Source organism: Clavelina lepadiformis, chromosome 3 (assembly GCF_947623445.1).
Source record: "Clavelina lepadiformis chromosome 3, kaClaLepa1.1, whole genome shotgun sequence".
NCBI classification, from domain to species: domain Eukaryota; kingdom Metazoa; phylum Chordata; class Ascidiacea; order Aplousobranchia; family Clavelinidae; genus Clavelina; species Clavelina lepadiformis.
Genome location: NC_135242.1, coordinates 22,778,849 through 22,796,405, shown reverse-complemented (window position 1 = coordinate 22,796,405; position 17,557 = coordinate 22,778,849). Strand labels below are relative to the sequence as shown.

Sequence of the window (17,557 nt, the reverse complement as noted above, 5' to 3'; positions counted from 1 at the left end):
TGACAACTAATAGGTCATCCGATAATGATTATTTCCCATATAGAAAATAGACTTTAGCACTGCCATTAGATTAGGCGTAGGCCTAGGCAATACGATATAAAGGTTGGATATACATTCCATTCGGTGTATGACTCGCAGTAGCCCAGCCCTTTCCCGCAAAAAAAACAAAACATCTCGAAAAACATAAAACCAAGTTATAACAGGCTGCCGCTCTTAAATAGTGTCAAGGCTGATTGTTGCTCGATTCGTTTTTACAAGTCACCGGCTCATTTTTTAGCTTGAAAATCGACCTTGATAAAGCGAATAACGGCCTTCGGAAAATATTGCCCAGTCAGCTATTGCAGCATAAAGGTTTCGCTTTTTTCTGAGGTATGAATGTAGTAGGCCTATTATATTATATTAATGTAGGCCTATTGCCAAAAACTGAAGGTAGATCTATTATTTAGCCTAGCACCAACACGTTGATCCGTGCTCCGTAAACAAAGCCAAAGCGGACTTTTGGATCCAAGTTGTATCTCCATCCACCTTCAGTCGAGCGCGATTTCACTAAAAGAACAAAAAATTCCAATAAAGACTAAAACTAGAATGCGTGACCCTCAAACATTTTGTCACCTTCAAGTTTTCAGACAGTGAGTCACGTGGAATTTTTAGCGAAGAAATCAATGTTTTTGTTTCTATGGTACGAAAATAGAAGTAGGCTACAGTATTAGATTACACTTGGAGATATGCTACGACAAAATTTAAAAAAATTGTTGGTGCAAATTCAGCATTTACGAACTATACACCCCTCGATGTACGAGTAACAACAATCTTTTTGTTGTTAGGGTAGAGTACGAATTCCTTAAATATTGACGCTTTTATCGCCCGCTAAGATCGTAAATACCTCTCTGGCAATTCAAACACTCAGCAATCGCATAAGAGCGCAAATAAAAAGCCGTTAAGTCGTTGCTGACTTGCTGGATGTACAGCTGATTTTATTGACTTAGGGGGAATTGTACCAAAACATCGACTGTAAGACTACTTCCCGTAGTAAAAGCCAACACCAAACGCCTAATTCAAAGCTGTTAAAATGCCAAATGTTGTTTGGTTTTTACAGACAAGCCATAATCCTATAATAGCCTGCCACATTGAACCAAATCGTTACCTTTGGATGAATGCGACACGTTGCTGTTTGCAGAAGCAACTTTTCCGTTTTGTCTGTAAATTCCTAGTAAGTTGCTTTTGGAATCTGAAGTTATTTCTGAAAGATTAGCCAGGGATGTTGTTCAATCGAAGCAGACCTCTGCGGTTCAGGGTTAGTCGATATTTAGGTTAACTTCGGAGCTTCTGGTATGCGATATACGTGCGTCATAAACACCTATGTGACGTCAGATCCCACATGGAGCGTAAAATATTTTGTGCTAATCAAAAAAGGTAATGTATTGATGAAGCAAAACATTTTGAAGAAGGTATCGCATCAGCCAGGGTCTATGCATATGCATGCACGGCAAAAATATGCTTAACGGTAACAGTGTGACGCAATACTTGCTAACTTAGCGCAAAAAGACGCTGAGATTTCCTGACATTTTAAATGTAGCCGAGTGTCGTGTATAAATATTCCGTTTCCTCTACGGTTTTAGATTATTTTAAACGTTCTTATTTCAACAGGAAATCCTTACGTTGTTTATGTAACAAACAAACTAAGCAACTACAAAACCTGATTGTGGAACTAAACCTAGAAGATGACTTTGTACAAGGCTTCCACAAGTGAATCTTAGCCGACATATACTGCTATTGATTGCCATATATGACTGCGAATATTTGGTCAGTTAGACTGTTGTATTATTGGTAGAAAGTACTTTGCGATGTCTGAGAGCAACACTGGTGGCGGTGGCAGCATTTTACAGCGTTTGCTAGCGGGACACTTTCAGAATGTTGACGGGAACGGGACCACAAATACGCCAGGCAATCATCAAATCTATGACCCTTTGCAGGTCAACAGTACGGTTCAAGTCAATACAAAGTCTGAGTCTGAAACAGCGGCACTTGGAAGAAATGATAAGCAAGACAAGCCCTTTGAAGATGCTTGTTCTTTCAACTCTACCGCTGTCGATAGCAGACCTGACCACAGACTAAATAGCGCACATTTTCGTCCGACAACGCATCCGGGAACGCCGAGAAACGACGATGGCGCCGCGGCGCGTCTCGATGCTCTGTGTCGTTCCACCCTGGAAACATCGAACGAGAAGACGATCGGAAAAAATATCAGTTACCCCGAGCAAATTATTGACGGAAATCTGCGCGGAAAGGCAGCCAATGTCACTAAACTATCTCCCGAAGATAGTTTCATTTCGACGCCGAAAACGCGTTCTGCGGCTCACGAGGTGCTTGCGCGATACCGTAAGGAATTCCAAGAAAACAATAGACCCAGGGAACAGACCCCAGGTCGGCCGCCGCCGCCGTCTTACCAGGAAGCAAAGTTAGATGCGGACCAATATAAAACCGTTCCCGAAAACGGAAAGCACAACCCCTTTGTTAGTGGTACCCCGACGGTCTCGCCTCGTTGCCGACTCCCCGATCAGAAAACTATTACAAGAACAATGCAAGCGAATTCGAGCCCATCCGCACGAAGTCCAAGAAACTCTCAAGCCGGCATGCAACTTAACGGTCACCCCAAGTCAAACAGCGGGGGCGACGAATACTATTACACTGATCATATCCGCGTCAATAATCAAAAGCGCGGGATTCGAAGCAAAAAGAACGGGTCCAACGTTAAGCGATCGAGTTCTCTGCATCAAAATAAGGATGGCTTCGTGTATCTAAAGTCACTCGAAGAACAATCGGGTCAATCGGGGTCAAACCAACAAAGCACCCCTTTGGAACGCTTAGATTTTTGCTCCGGGTTATCTGGTCTCAAAAACAGCAATCTCCTGCAAAACTCGTCATCTTCACAACATAAAACCAGCAAGTCCGCCCCCAATCAATGTACAAATAAGCTAACAACCCCGGAAGTACGAAGGTTCTCAATGCAATCTGGAAACTCCTGTGGCGCCAATGCACCTGGTGGTACCAGTAAGGACACACAGGAATCTTATCAAAAGGTAAGAGGTACATTTTGTACGTTTTCTCTTCTTATTCCCGGGCATATAGGCTAGGCAAACATGGACTGTTACCAGAAAGAGCGTTGTAATGGTTTTGTAGACCATCGCAATTTGGCCTGTTTGCGTAAACGTCATTGAGGTAGCCTACTTGGCAAAAGGTGCTAATGAAGTAGGCTAGTAAGTTCTGCTGAAAGGCCATGACGTGATAATGACTTCGATAATTGAAGTGCCTTCCGCCAGACATCTTATAACATCTTTCTAGGCAGGATGTTGATAAGAATAACGCTTCCTTGCGTAGATTTCTATGATGGACATGGCTGAAATTTTTGGAGCGCATTTAGTGGATGTTTGTATTGTATTTGGCGAAAGGTCATAAATTGGCAACTATAAACAAGATTAGAAAATTTCACCGCTTTTGTGTCGTTTATAGAATCCCAATATCACGTGATAATTCCCCGGCGGCCAGCTTGTGAAAAAGAAAAATTGTTAAAAAGCAATTTTAGTTCAATTGATACAAAGACCAGTTGAGTTGAATTGATTGTTGAAAGAATCTGCGGAAATTAAGATTATTGAGAAACGGGTAAGGCAAAACATTACGGAAAAAGTCGTAGTTTTTGCAGTAATTGAGTTGAGCGCCCGAAGAGCAGCGTATTTGCTTAGTTAGGCGAAGTGCCAGATGAATATTTGCTGCCTTTCAAGCATTCAACGAGATGCCGTTCTAGAAATTCCGTGACTTATCTCCTGTCTTGAAGCTATATTCCATCTGCAAGAGAAATAGCGATAATGCGAGTTAACTGCAAGTTTTCTTTTAAAAGAAATAAGGCAAGAAAAATGTTCGCCGGAGGCAAATCGACTGTATCCGATCCGCATTTTTGTGCGCTGAAATCATCGTCCTGGTTTAGAACGTGATGTCACTGCAAGCGTTTTTCCTTTTTTTATTTTTTGGCCAAAATTTGAGAATTTTTATGCTCAGCGAAGCCCGAAAACAATTGATCTATGATTCGATCGTTTTTCGCACCATGACAGATTTTCATTCGTTTTCACACTTTGACTTTAACTGTTTTGGGAAGTTTAGTGTAGTCTATTAATTTTATTACGTGCAACACACAATATACAGCAGTCATCATCAAACGGTAAACCCTACTCAATCGCTGTCATAAAGATCGGGACTGCTTTTATATTTTGACGTAAACATAAAAAATTAACAGGGACTAAAAATGAGTAATGGTCCATAAAAATTCTCATCAAACGTCATTTATGGACAACCAATGAAATCTCGTAGGATAAAAGAACCACGATAAGCCGTTTTGCGCTAAAATAAGATCAGTCGATGTTACACATAAAGCGATAACATTCTACTCGTTTGTTCGTGGGTTTGTAGTAATGGACCAGAGGCAGATAGCAGGGTTTAATATCATGGAATTTCCTTTCTACTCAACGTCACGCTTCACTGATTTCACTTATCTTGAGCGAGCACCGAGGCTGTAAATGTTGTGGTGCGATATCCAACTCGCTTGAAAGCTTTTCAGCCCTCGCGCAGACTTAAAAAATAAGCCTGGACCTTGCGAATGGCGTCTCTAGCTTTTTCCGCGCTGGTGAACTCAAGTCAATCGGCCCGTGACCTGCCTTTGCCAAGAAATAAATTCTTTTTCAAGGCCTCGTATAGTTAGGACGACTTTCTGGCAGGTGGTAGCATTTTAAAAACAGTCACGATTATACGGCCAAGCAGGATTGTTGGTATTGCTACCTTACTTCGTTATGCTGAGAGTACGAGTGTGAAGGAGAAGATTGTTTCCTAGAAAATTGACCATAATTACCATTAATTACTTAGAAGGATTTTTGGGATTCGGCTTAATTAATACGGATTACCACTATAGGCGTGCCAAGTCATTTTTATGTTTAACTACAGGCTTTGTGGATATAATTTTCGCCGCAAGTATATGGCGTGGCGCAAGTCTGCCTAGAAAAGAACTTAAACGGATTAAGACCTAATGTGGTCTGCGTCGGGAGGATTTGCGAATTTCACTAAAAAAATTTCCCGGGCAAGTGGCAGTTGAGATTTTTACCAAAACTAACATATATTGTACAGGCTTTTTACTTGCAAACCGTAACCCTCAGACAAATCTAGTTCCCTTGTCAGTTATATCCAGCAATCTTTTAGCCGGTATTTTATCAGTTGAAGGCATAATAGGACTAAATCAGTAACAAGCATTTGTGGTTGATAAGGCTGCACTGTGACGATAGCAAATGCTGGCTGTCAGTTATTTTAACTGTGTTAAAGATCGGAGAGCGCTAGCGGCATAGGTAGTTATGCATAACAGCATGCTCAGTCTGCGTGAGTATTTTTTCGCCTTACAAGCCGTTGGCACCCAACTTGCTCGTCATAATTCATTCAACGCTTCGCCCGCAGCTAAGTCGAGTTGACATTAACGCAAAGCAATTGCTTTTATTTAAAGAATACTGGCATCGAGGAAGATTTGTAGATACTATATATTTCGACGATGTTACACTGTAACTGACGTTTAGCAAATGCCGAGAATGTGAAGAACGTTAATAAGTGGTATTTTGTGAAGTTGATGCTCTTTTAAGTTTGCTAAAAGCTCGGCAAACTTAAATAAAGACCCATATATTGATAAAATCAACAAAATGGAGAGTAATATTTGCTTCACTGCAAGTGGAATCACTGAAATAGCGGTTATTGACCAAAAAAAGGAAATTATCGAGTGCGCAGGAAAGAGAACCCATGTTTTGACATAGACCAGCTTAGTGGAAGTTGTTTACTTACAGTAGGCCCAGCTTCAGAGATAAGAATTTGGTCTACGTCACCGTTGTAAATACTTCCATCACAAGGTAAAACTTGTTCGCTAACAAAGGCTACTTATTACGCATTTGGTCATGTCTTCAGATTGTTTTAGAAACCACTAGCTGCGGCGTTATTCGTAAATTTGCCATAAGTCGAGGATCTTGGAAATTTGAAATTTGCTGTGCGATTTTGTGATGTCGTAAATGTTTCGATTTACATGGTTTGCGGAATCCGTTGGTCTTGACACGCTACTTAAATCGAAGCCTGAAGCCTACGTAGAAGCCATAAGCCATCTTGCTCGTTTCAAGTTCCGCTGCGGAAATCGAGATTTTGTTTGGGTGCGTTCGTTCCTTTTCCCGTGCGGATAGACCAAATCTAATTTAGGTTCCTCGTCACGAACGTTGACGTAGAGAAGCCAAACTTGGCTAGTATAATCAAGATTTAAAAACATTTTTGGGTTCATTGAGCCAAGTAGGGCTCAAACTTTGCTGCACTTACCTTACATTGCCTTATTGGCATATATTGTCCCCGTGTATATACTTTCTCCTTATAAATGCGTTTTTTTATCAAGTGTGCTATAGGAGAGTACATATTGTAAAAAAACGGTTATTGAAAGTGTTGAAAAGCGACGGAACAAATTTTTTTATTTAAAGGGGGATTTCAGTACAAACGGGTCCATGCTCATTTCGTGGTCACCTTTGACCCGAGGCGACCAGTGTCGCGCCTGATTGGTTGTTGACACCCACAACACACAATTTTTGTCGAACGAATGATCCAGTCCACCGCGTAGGTTTTTTACCGTTCTGCAAAGTGTTAACAGGACCCAGCCATGCATATAGCTATAAACATGGTCTTCTTCGAGGCACGCAAGCAGGCGTGTGTTGACGTTTTACAAGAACGCCTTAAAAGTTCTTGATGATCGTATCAATTGTAACTCCAATCATACTTGCACGCGGTAAGCGCGTAGCGCTGCAAAAGATCTCTCAAGCGGCTGTTCGGAAAATGGGACAAGAAAACAGGACATTGCACCGCAATGAAAATACCGCCGTACAAATACCTGTCAGGTCGCAGAGCATACTTCACTTTATTACCTCTGACTCGACGAACAAAAGCCTGCCCGTGATATTGGCAGTTATTTTCGCGCTGCGTTGACAAAGTCGTCACAACGTTGAATGGCTCAGATAAACATCTCCAGTTTAAAGTGGCAAAATTTGCCCACATTCCAACGCTCTGTCGTTGACATCCAACCTATAGCGGGATGACGGTTTACTGCTGTGTTTTTACGGGGTGTTTTGTCAAAATGTCAATTGCGTTAATCTTTTGTTTATCGACTCGCATTGAACAAATCAATGACAACGGGTTCGACGCTGTAGGGGTTCAACTATGGAATGTACGTCGTGGGAATTGTTATACTTAGATAATTAAAATCTCACCTTAGATTTTTGCGATCCGTCGACGCCTCGGGCTTAATACGGGCAACTTTTTTCTCTGCCGCATTCCGTCGTTCAATACATCGCCGTCGTTTCTATTTCAGTGCTAGTTGCTTGTGTGTGCAGTGGAAGTGCGGCACAGGATGTTTTCGTTAACTCCTTGCCTAAGGCAGCGGCAGTGTTAAGCCTGATACACCTGTGGGTTTTCTGTAAAATATTTCGTGAGGAACGTTGTAAACAGGCTTAGAAGTGCATTCATAAGTTATGTATGGAACTTTGTTGTTTCAAACTGGCGCGGGAATGCGTCCTAAATCTCCCCAACTATGTCAAATGTTGTGTGTATCGTAGCTCGTGTTATTGCTGGCGACTTTTAACGTAAATTATTTCAGCCAACTTAATGCTACAGCCTAGGTTTTAGGGAAAAAAACTGTAACTACTTAAAAGTGGATCAAGGTCCTCTAATCCGTCGCTTCAATCGGTTGATCTGTAAACTTTCAGAACACGACGAATCAGAACAACGAAGCCGAGAAATATCAGGGAACGATGCCTCACACCCCGAATGCCAATCAAAGCAGCTACATACGCCCCACAGGGAAGCATAACGGATCCAGCGGGGGCTCGTTTTACCCCGCGATGTCACTGCCGATGGTGAACCCAACCACTGAGGTGACATCGAGCAATCACACCCCGCTTCTCAACGCATTGAGTGGGGTTAGGCCCCCACCTCCCCCGTACCCCGCCAGTATGATGGTCGTGGTGGACCCCAATCTTCGTGGGGCAACGGAAACAGGGGACAATGGCTTCGGCCACCCGCAAAGACCCAACTCTTTGGCGCTGGGCCAATTCAGCAAGAAACGAAATGGAAGGTGAGGGGATATGTCATTAGTGGTGTCTTGTGCGCATGAAAATATGACCACATTATAGTTGGACAATTGGTCATTTTTTACGTTATTACGTCATACACAGTCGTTATCTCTGACGACTTTGCGTGATTCACGTTCGAGGAAAACCATTTTGTTGTTACAAAAATTCGATCATTTCAATAACCGTAATTTAACTCACGACCTTAACAAAAGCTTGTGAAAACAATGCGATTTCCGAGAACTTGGATTGTTTCGCAAATGGCTAAATTTTGATCATCCAGCATTTTGCGCTTCGAACACCGAACGCTGAGTTTGTAAACTTTTGCCTTAAGTGCTTCTTCGAAGTCTACGCACGGTTTTAACGTTAATCGATTTTATTTTTCAGTAGCGACAATCTTCAAAACAGCCCGGGCCTTACCTCGCCTACCGGGGCCTTTAACACACCCATGAGAGGGACCCCCTTCTACAGCGGGGCGAAGGAATCTCCATACAGTCAACAGCAAAGCGCTCAATTCTACGTCGGGGGCTCGCACATTAACAACAGCTCCCACCAGGTCCAGGGTCCTTCCGGTTCTTATCTTCGCCGTTCCGGAAGCGGAAACAGCGGAAGAAATGTTGCTATGGCAACCGCATCGTCGTCTTCTTCTTCGACGGCGACCGCTGTCAGCACCCCCAGTTACCCAGACGCCCAGTCCTTCCCTGACCCGGGGCTGCGTAGCCCGGTAACCCCCTATAACGTTCACAGTGTCATTGTGCAGGGCGCCCATGGGCAAGGTTATGTGCAGGAAGGTTATGGCGCCGCCAACAACAGTGGCGTGACCAAGAGCGACAGCATTAACAGCTCGTCGAGCACGACCAGCAGTGGCGGTGCCAGTCGTATGGCAAGACGCCGGAAGCGGAACAGCAGCTCAAAAAGTTCTTACGGAAACGCGAGCGGAAGCGGAAGCAGCAGTAGCACCGGCGGAAGTCGACCAAACAGTACGGCAGACCTCACCGAGCGACTTCTATATGAGAACGAATCTTACAGAAAGCGACTGGATGCTGCTCTGCAAAAACTGATGAGATTTGAGGAAGTAAGCTGCAAATTGTTTTGGCCGATTTAACATATCTGCTTGCGTCAGCTACATATTTTTCCTTTTACAAACATTTTTTTTGTTATTTCAGATCGAACATGACCTAAAGCGAATAAACCAAGACCATCAAGCGCTCCAGCATTCCGCCAATAAGCGAGAAATGTTGGAAAAGGAAATGAGAAATCAGCTAACCGCCAAGTTACAGAGAGTTGAAAGGGAGAGAGACTCCTTTGAAAGTAAGAATGCTTCAGTAATTTGGTGCATATAGCTATACACGTTTGGGCGAAGTATGTCATTGTTGTCACGTATGCAACGTCACCTTAAAAGCACTGTTGTTATTGATTAATGTACGCATCTCGCATTGTTGGACAAAATATAAACGCTTGCCTAATATTTGATATTCCCACTCGCAGCCGAAGTGTATGCGACCATTCTTATAAGTTTTCAAATATAAATTGCCAACTGGATGATAATATCCTTTGTCAAGTCTCTAAACTTGACATAAAATTTCAGTTGCTTCCAAGCATATTTGCGTTTTAGGCTTGCACATAAAATATCTTACACCCAGCAATTTCGCTTTTGATGGATGAAGTAAATATTTTGTGTTTGGTCTATTACGTCAATGAACATGACGTCATGACATCGGCGTTTTGGCTTCTTGTTCGTTGGAGAAGTCGATCATCGACGTTTAACGTCGTTCTAGGGGAGAATCGCATTAAGTCTTTTCATCTGCCATATTATAAATAAACCTAACTTGCTCTCGCAGCTGTTTTGTACAAAGCGATTGGTTCAAATGATGTTAAAAATTGCCTTGTTATTTTTGGTCCAGTCGTATTCGTAATAGACGAAACTTTTACAAATAATCCATTTTGAAGAATCTGTTTTTCACGTGCTTGTGCTGTTATTTCGTCACAATGCTGCGCGCCAAAAAATCGAATTCTGGGTGTATCTACGAAAACAGGGCTAATAACAGGTTGTTCCAATGCTGAACAGCGGCGATTTGATATCCACTTACCGGCAAAATATGGTTGCATTCAAGATACGTTTTTATGTTAGAATTGAATGATTTTTTGCCGCCCTCGCGTCTCAAACGACTCCAGTGTGCGTTTAAACTCAGTTAAGTGTAAACCTGTGACCAAAGTCTCTTTGGTTACGTGTTAACGTGTGTTAAGGGTCAAAAGTTGTAACTAACATATTTTCCCTTTATAATGCCGCGTTTAAAATCTGTTTGTACGTCCGGCTTTCGCGTAAAGTGCGCTTTAACGCTGCAGTTTAACGCAGAAGGCTTCTCGCACTTGATATAATTATCCCCTTAGAGAGGGTTTAATTCGCAAATTAATCTTCGTTAAGAGGAAATAACACCGACTGTGAGCTTGGCGATCAATTTAGGGTACTGTTCACTTCAGGCGTAGACCACAGGCCAATTAAAGCGATTTTGTCACTTTTCTAAGTTTGAGTTGTTGACTACGGTAATTTATTTGTTGCTCACGCGCGGGCTTGCCGTTTTCGCAGCCAACTTAGCGCACGTGATGTCATGGAGTTGTCTCTAACAATACGGACAATAAATAACTCGGAATTATCACGCCACTTACGCACCAGATATCGCTTGCACTCCTGGCTGTTGCTGAGGTTAGAACCATATCTGTGTCGCCTTAGTCGTGAAATTAAGACTTGCGCATTCGACGTTTATTTATAGTGCTCTATCTTCAACGGTATACTCGCGGTCTTAACGAATATAGGACCAAAACAGCATTAAGCAGACGGCATAGTTCACATTCTTACGACATTTTTATATTGTTGTGTGATAATAAAGTGAACGAAACGCGTATTTTAGTTGCATAATTTTCTGTAGAAGGCATTCAGAAATACAGGTAATCAAATACCAATGATACCATCGTGGTGAGGTGATGATATTGAATACAGAGTTATGCGAATACCATCTGACATACCACGTATGGCTGACAAATACCAAAAAAATTTCGAACTGTGCGCATAGGGTTTACAGTAAACTGTCATTGTTCGTTTGATACCAGCCTTTTATTGCGTAACAGGAATTGTTTTGTGACGGCAGAAGTCTAATGTAATCGATTTGGCGACCGAATTTCTTTGAAGTTTTACACAACACGTCTATGGCCTGAAAACCCTATTGAAAATGGTTTATGAAATGCAGTCTTACCGTTTCCAGCTTGTCGGTCGGCGATGGTTTGATGGCATCGTTGATACCGGCTTAGACTACCAGGCATTTCGTTCATCAAACCTGGCCAACAATGCTTAAAAGCGCGATATGTGTGAAATGGCTTCCCCAAATCGATTGTACAACCAAGATAGGAAAGCACTGAGCAGCTGGATTTTGAAATTCTTTTGTGTCATTAACGGCAAATAATAGATAAATTAGAACCATGGTTGGACACCTCCATCAATATTGACTTTCGGGTCAATTTGAATAAGATTCACAAACAGGCTCACACTGGGAACAGGTGCTCCGAGGATTTAGCGTTTTCCCTTGGGATAATGCTCAATGGTTTCATTTGTGACCACACAATGCGTCTTTCGTCGCAGATAAACGCTGAAGTCATCAATGTAGAATTAGTTGTCGATCTCACATGATGCCAAGGAACATATCAAACCATCCAAGCTTAATACTCCAACTCGTATCATTTCGTTTTCGATTGTTTTTAGTCCATCGACTGTACATCAAATCATCACCTGTTGCGATTCGTCACTGGTGGTTTTGAAAATTCGTTAAGTCTGATTTTTTTTTTTAGATAAAGTTATGCTCTTGACCGAGAGACTCCAAACCATGGATATGACGTCATCAATGGAAGAAAGCAACGTCGTCACAAGAGAGAGCGGCGTCATTGAAAATTACGAAGCGAAAAGTAAGATTTTTAGAAATTTATTTTATGGTGGTATTAGAACGCTTCGTGCGCCCTAAAAGCATATTTTCAAAAAATCGCTGAAAGGAATTTTTTCGCGACTTCGTATAGGTTTACAAATTTAGCCATCCGAAAAAACTCGGTTAAGATTGTAATCCGGCAAATATTTCGTCCATTTAAGCAGCAAATATCGACTGAGCTATTTTCGGTATGACTGGAATTTTCTTTTTAAGACAACGGTTGTGTTCAATGGCCTAACTGCGGCAGCATGTACTAAAAGCGGTGGATCTGTATCTGCAGCAGCTGCTGTGTTATTACAAGCGATTTTGCACAACTTTACCTTGTTTAAAAACTCCGTATCAATATCGTTTCAGATGTGCAGCTGTGTGGTTTTGCCTTTCCTGAACCGACCGTTTTGTTCGGTTGCAGACGTCTAGTATTTAATGAATCGTTTCACGCCGCAACCCTGTACAGTTAAAGTGTTAGGTCTGTCCTTAGGCGTACCTGACTTTGCTAGTTAACAATTTCGATCATAATTTCCCGAAAATTATCATTCGTTGACCATAGAACAAAGTCGGTAACTTCGTACCTTCAGGATATTCTTGTTAATTGGTCATAATTATTATTAAATAACTGTTTGTGATAAAATAATGATGGCGGCGATTGCCCATCATGCCCGCTTTGGGAAGGGCATTTGCGAAATGAAGTGTATCGCCGTCATAATTGCTACCTTTGTCACGTCATCGCGAGATAATTATTACATAAGGAACGCAAACATACACATACCGCACCGACATCTGGTGTTGGCGAAATGAAATCATCTTCAATTGAAATTAAGTATCGGCCTTTGGTAGGTGGCGTTAGTTAGACTATGCGCAGTTTGACAATAATTTGACTGGCGCTTCCCAGCAATGATTCATCGCTTGTGCATGAGATATAAAACATTCCATTCAACTAATACATACTCAAGTATTTCAAGTGCTGTATCGCGGTACGGTGGTGATTTTGGTTTTCTTTAGCTTAAACCAGGCATGCACAACTCAAAACAGTACACGGGCCGTTTTAGCGAAAAAATATTTTTCGCGGGCCGCGTGCTAACGTTGTTGTAACTAACGTGTAGCCTACTTTATATAATGTGACCGATTAACCGTTGAATAAGAGATATCGTTGAGAAGATGGTTACTGTCAAGAGACGGTTGCCTCTCGCACTACAGTATCTAGTTGTTTTTAACGCTTAGCGGCGGTAAAGCATCGGATTCGTTGATTATGTAACTGTAACCGTGGAGAAAATGCCTGAATGAGCGAAATCACGGAATATCTCGTGGGCCGCATGAAAAGGTTTCGCGGGCCGCATGCGGCCCGCGGGCCGTATGTTGTGCATGCCTGGCTTAAACATTTCCATACAACACGCGACACGAAATTTAATGTAGTATATATTTATCTATAGTTTTCTGGCGAAACAGAATTGGCCATTGTCCCATCAGCTTTTGTGTCAGATAGATATCTGCATGCTGTGCTTACGTAGGCTACTTTAAGTGATACAATTGCCTTTATGGGGGTTTTCCTTCACTTTGGTTTTGTTAATCCGACGCCTTCGGAGTTAACGACGACCAGCGATCTGTTAAGAAATATTGAAAGGACTTCGATGTGATGAAATTCTTTCAACATTAGACTAGCGCCTTTATAGGTTGCTAATCTAAACGAAAAACCACTTTTAACGCCATCTCGTGCTTTTCTCCTAAGCACTATATGTCTGCTGGTCGTCTGGATCATGTAAATTTGTGTTCCGGCGATTATAGGCGCGAGTGCCTTCCAGTTTTGGGTGTGAGTAATCTTGTTTAGTCCGCCGTTTGGGCATGGCCTAGTATTGTCATCATCAAAAGCGGTCGTTCACCCCCAAAATTCTACCAGGGCAAGAAAGAGTAAACGTCCTGAACAAGCCGGCCTAATTCACTCAGACAATTACCAATTCCCTTGGAGAGTTTTTCCTATGAGTTTTCACTTAAGGCACGTTAATTTGCCCGCACTCCTGTCAAAACAAGTACTTAGCGGGAAACGAGGCATCAATATTATTCAGCGATCAAATAGTAAACTGACATGTTTTGCCGGATTGCGGGCTTTTCAAGACATATGTAATAAAGTTATGGTCAGGATGTAATTTGTGAGAATCGCAATTTTTATTATGAGAATAATCGCAGATGTGTTTTAATCAAACGCACGCATTTCGAAAATTGTGAACTTTAAAATTAGAGCTTGCTGTAACAGCGATCAAGCACGTTCGGTCGAATAATCCCAACATAAAGTTTATGTGGTCTAGTATGTTTCACGTTTTGTCAGATGTACGTGATACCGCAACCAGCACTTGGTCGAGCAGAACGTGGGCTTTCATTTTTTGAAGCTCATAATCGCCTTAAACTGGCGTTGTTGCGGCTAAAATCGTGTTAGTTATGGAAGATGCGGTGATTTGCGCTCCATATTTTCGGCTGATCGGAAATATCGTGTAGGTGTGGTCGTCGAAATGATGTCATCTATTAGGCCAAACGTTAAGTAGTATTTTTCCAGTGTTTCCAAACGATAAAATCCTTCTTTTTCTAGATCGGAAACTGGCTGAGAAAGAACGCCAACTCCAGGAGGAACTGGAAGAGTACAGAGAGCGACTCTCGGAAGAGAAAGTCGACAACGAACACCTCAGAACGTCACTCGAAAAAGCTGAAGGCACCATCAGAGTGATTAAGGTAGCTAGTTGTATAGGACTCCCTGTGGTACTAAAATGTTGTTCAATTAGAAATGGTGGCTGATAGTTATATTGATAAATATGAGTTATGATGATTGCAACTAAACATTTCAAACGATTCATAAGATAAAATGTTCAAATATTTCTTACGATTGATACGGGATAAATAAGTAACGTTGAAATTTTCCTCCGTTCAGGAGAAATTCCTCCAGGATAACAAGGTGGATGTCTACACGGAGCAGTTGTCAGAGCATCTTGGATCTCTTCAGAAGATTATTGACGAGAGGCTGGAGATTGAGAGAGAGCTCAGAAATCGGTTGCGTCGACAGCTCACCCAACAGGTAAAAGATTTCAATGACGTTTACAGTTCGTCACAAACAACAATGTTCCTGTTCCACCTATGCGGGCAGAGGTTGAACGAGTTTTGTTTTTCTCAGCGTCCGTCGAAGTCCACTTCATCCAACGATGAAGGTATCAGTGAGATGGATGTTTCTGACCTCGCAGTTAATCTTCCTCCCATAGAAGTCTACTCCAACAGGGAGGGGCAAATGCTGGGAGCGAAAGCGGAAATGCTCAAGGTGAGAAACAGGAAGTGACGTCATTAAACATAGGTTGATAAAACCCAAACTTGCATGATCTGTTCGTTTGCTCCGTAGCGTACGCTTACATTTTCAAACCCGGTAAATCGCGTTTTTTTTTCTCCGCAGTGGCAGCACATGTACATCGAGCACGGCCTGCTGCATTACGTTCAGTCCAAGGGGAAAAATAGAGACGAACCGAAACGCTTGTACAAGGCTTTAAGGAACCACCGACACACCGCGTCCGACCCTGGATTCGACAAGCTTTCTCTGAGGAAATGCATCCTTCCATTCCTCAACGAGCAAGCGGAGAGCAGGGATCGTTTATCCTCCTGCGAGACGGAATCAAGGGCGATTGATCATGAGGATTTGGTAAACTTCGACAACGCCGACTTTGTAGAAAGTAAAAAGCACTGCCACCAAATCGTTTCTGCTTCTTCCTTTCCCAACGGAAGCGGAAGTTCGAAGACCGACTGCGCATGTCAGACGCCGGATGAGAGCAAGTTTTTGAACGAGATATCTGTCGGCCAAGACTCACTCTGTGAAAAGGTGCTGCCCAGTGACTTAAACGCCACTACAAGTGAGTGCGGTTCCCAGACTGGTGACAATGTAATAACCAGTACCCCTTCGGAGGGTTACCACTCCCAACAATCCTCGGGGTCACCAACTCCGAACACCGAACGTTCCTCCGTCCATTTTCCAGTGCCCGCCGAATCCGTCTGCCCTTCTACCCGCGACATTATTCACGTTGGACCTTTCCGGCGAAATAGGTCCGCGGACGTTTTAACATCCATGAACGCGTAGGTGACGTTTTGCCGAGAATACGTTTCGCGTTCCTGGATCCTTTTTTGTTTCATGAGCGTTAATTTTGCATCTGCATACTAACCAGGTTCGTTGTATTGTTTGTCTCATAAAAAGTTCCTCCGTTTTGAATCGAAACTTTTATATCTCAAACGTCACTGATCGTAAAAACTTGGCGATAGTTTTCTTTAATCTTTAACGCTTGGCAACGCTCTTTTTTTCGAATTAAATACTTCACATCGTGGTGAGTTAGCTTACTCTGAAAAACATTCTTGTAAAGTATTTTACCGGGGCCTTCTGGCTTAGCTTCACCCGTACCTCAAATAACAAGTTCGAGTTCATATTCGAACGCGTCCTCCTTTTTCAATGTGCAATGTTCTATAGGTTCGGTTGTATTGTTGGTCTTTCCTGGCAGTATGTATGCTTTCAGCTTTTCAGTTTTTTCCTTCTTAGCTTACACAAATGATGGCGTTTTTGCAGTGATCGCGACATACCTTCCGATTCCTACGTTGCCGACGCAGAAGATATTTTTTTACGCTTTTCGACCTTTGAGAACAATTTTACACAGAGTGTGTTTTCCAGCTTCTCACATCAGGTGTTTCATGGTAATCCGCTTCTGATGATTTGCTCAAACCTCCGCTAACTTTTGCCTCCTCAGCTACAGTTTGTTTTTCTGCTCGCATTTCTTGCCCGTCTTTTTACCCATTTAAACCGCAACGTTTCCCTCGTTTTTCCCTGTTCTATTTATTTGCAGAGGGGTCACGTAAATAGGTGTAACTTTTCAACTTTTACCCCTCCTATGATTACTTTATAGTTTATACCTACTTTTGTCATGCTTTTATCGTTTTCTTGGTATTGTCCACTTGTTTCAAAGTGTCCCCAGTAAACGCAATTAACACTAATAAAACCCGTTTAATGTTGTCATAGTGGTCTTTTATGTTGTATATTGATTAGTTTGTAGGCTAGCAGTGAATGCAGAAGTTATGCAGGCCTGACAAAAATGTCCTATTGATGATAAACATATTGACAAAAATGCTTGGTACACCACAGAGGGCTTGTATAACCTGTACATGTTATCTAACGCGATACAGCACTGCAAGGTGCATAGACCAGGGTGTCCTATAATGATGTCTTGAAATGGCAAGAAAATGCCAAGCACTCTGGATGCTGTGCTGACGGATGACAATTTGAAGTCGACCACTCTACCAGGCCACGATCCTTTCATTCTTGCATGCTTAAGAGGGTATTAGGAGCACTTGGCGAAAGGCGTATGATAGAGTTTTACTTGGAATTAATAAGAAATCGCTCAAGAATCGGAT

The 17,557-nt window shown here is 42.3% G+C and overlaps 1 protein-coding gene across 1 annotated transcript; it reads left to right on the top strand.

The window, feature by feature from the left end:
- Nucleotides 1-1,647: 1,647 nt before the first annotated feature.
- On the top strand, nt 1,648-17,159 carry LOC143448940 (uncharacterized). The gene is made up of 9 exons (XM_076948908.1): nt 1,648-3,080; nt 7,812-8,179; nt 8,562-9,249; nt 9,341-9,485; nt 12,015-12,128; nt 14,721-14,860; nt 15,057-15,200; nt 15,297-15,437; nt 15,567-17,159. Exons 1-9 carry the CDS (start codon nt 1,845-1,847, stop codon nt 16,239-16,241), a joined length of 3,651 nt encoding a protein of 1,216 aa, XP_076805023.1. The 5' UTR covers nt 1,648-1,844; the 3' UTR covers nt 16,242-17,159.
- The last annotated feature ends 398 nt before the right edge of the window (nt 17,160-17,557 follow it).

Bases quoted from the DNA above. Each gene is read 5' to 3' on its own strand.
- LOC143448940 (XM_076948908.1), top strand. From the start codon at position 1,845: ATGTCTGAGAGCAACACTGGTGGCGGTGGCAGCATTTTACAGCGTTTG. The intron at 12,129-14,720 runs GTAAGATTTTTA...TTCTTTTTCTAG, and splicing joins TGAAAATTACGAAGCGAAAA to ATCGGAAACTGGCTGAGAAA. The intron at 15,438-15,566 runs GTGAGAAACAGG...TTTTCTCCGCAG, and splicing joins CGAAAGCGGAAATGCTCAAG to TGGCAGCACATGTACATCGA.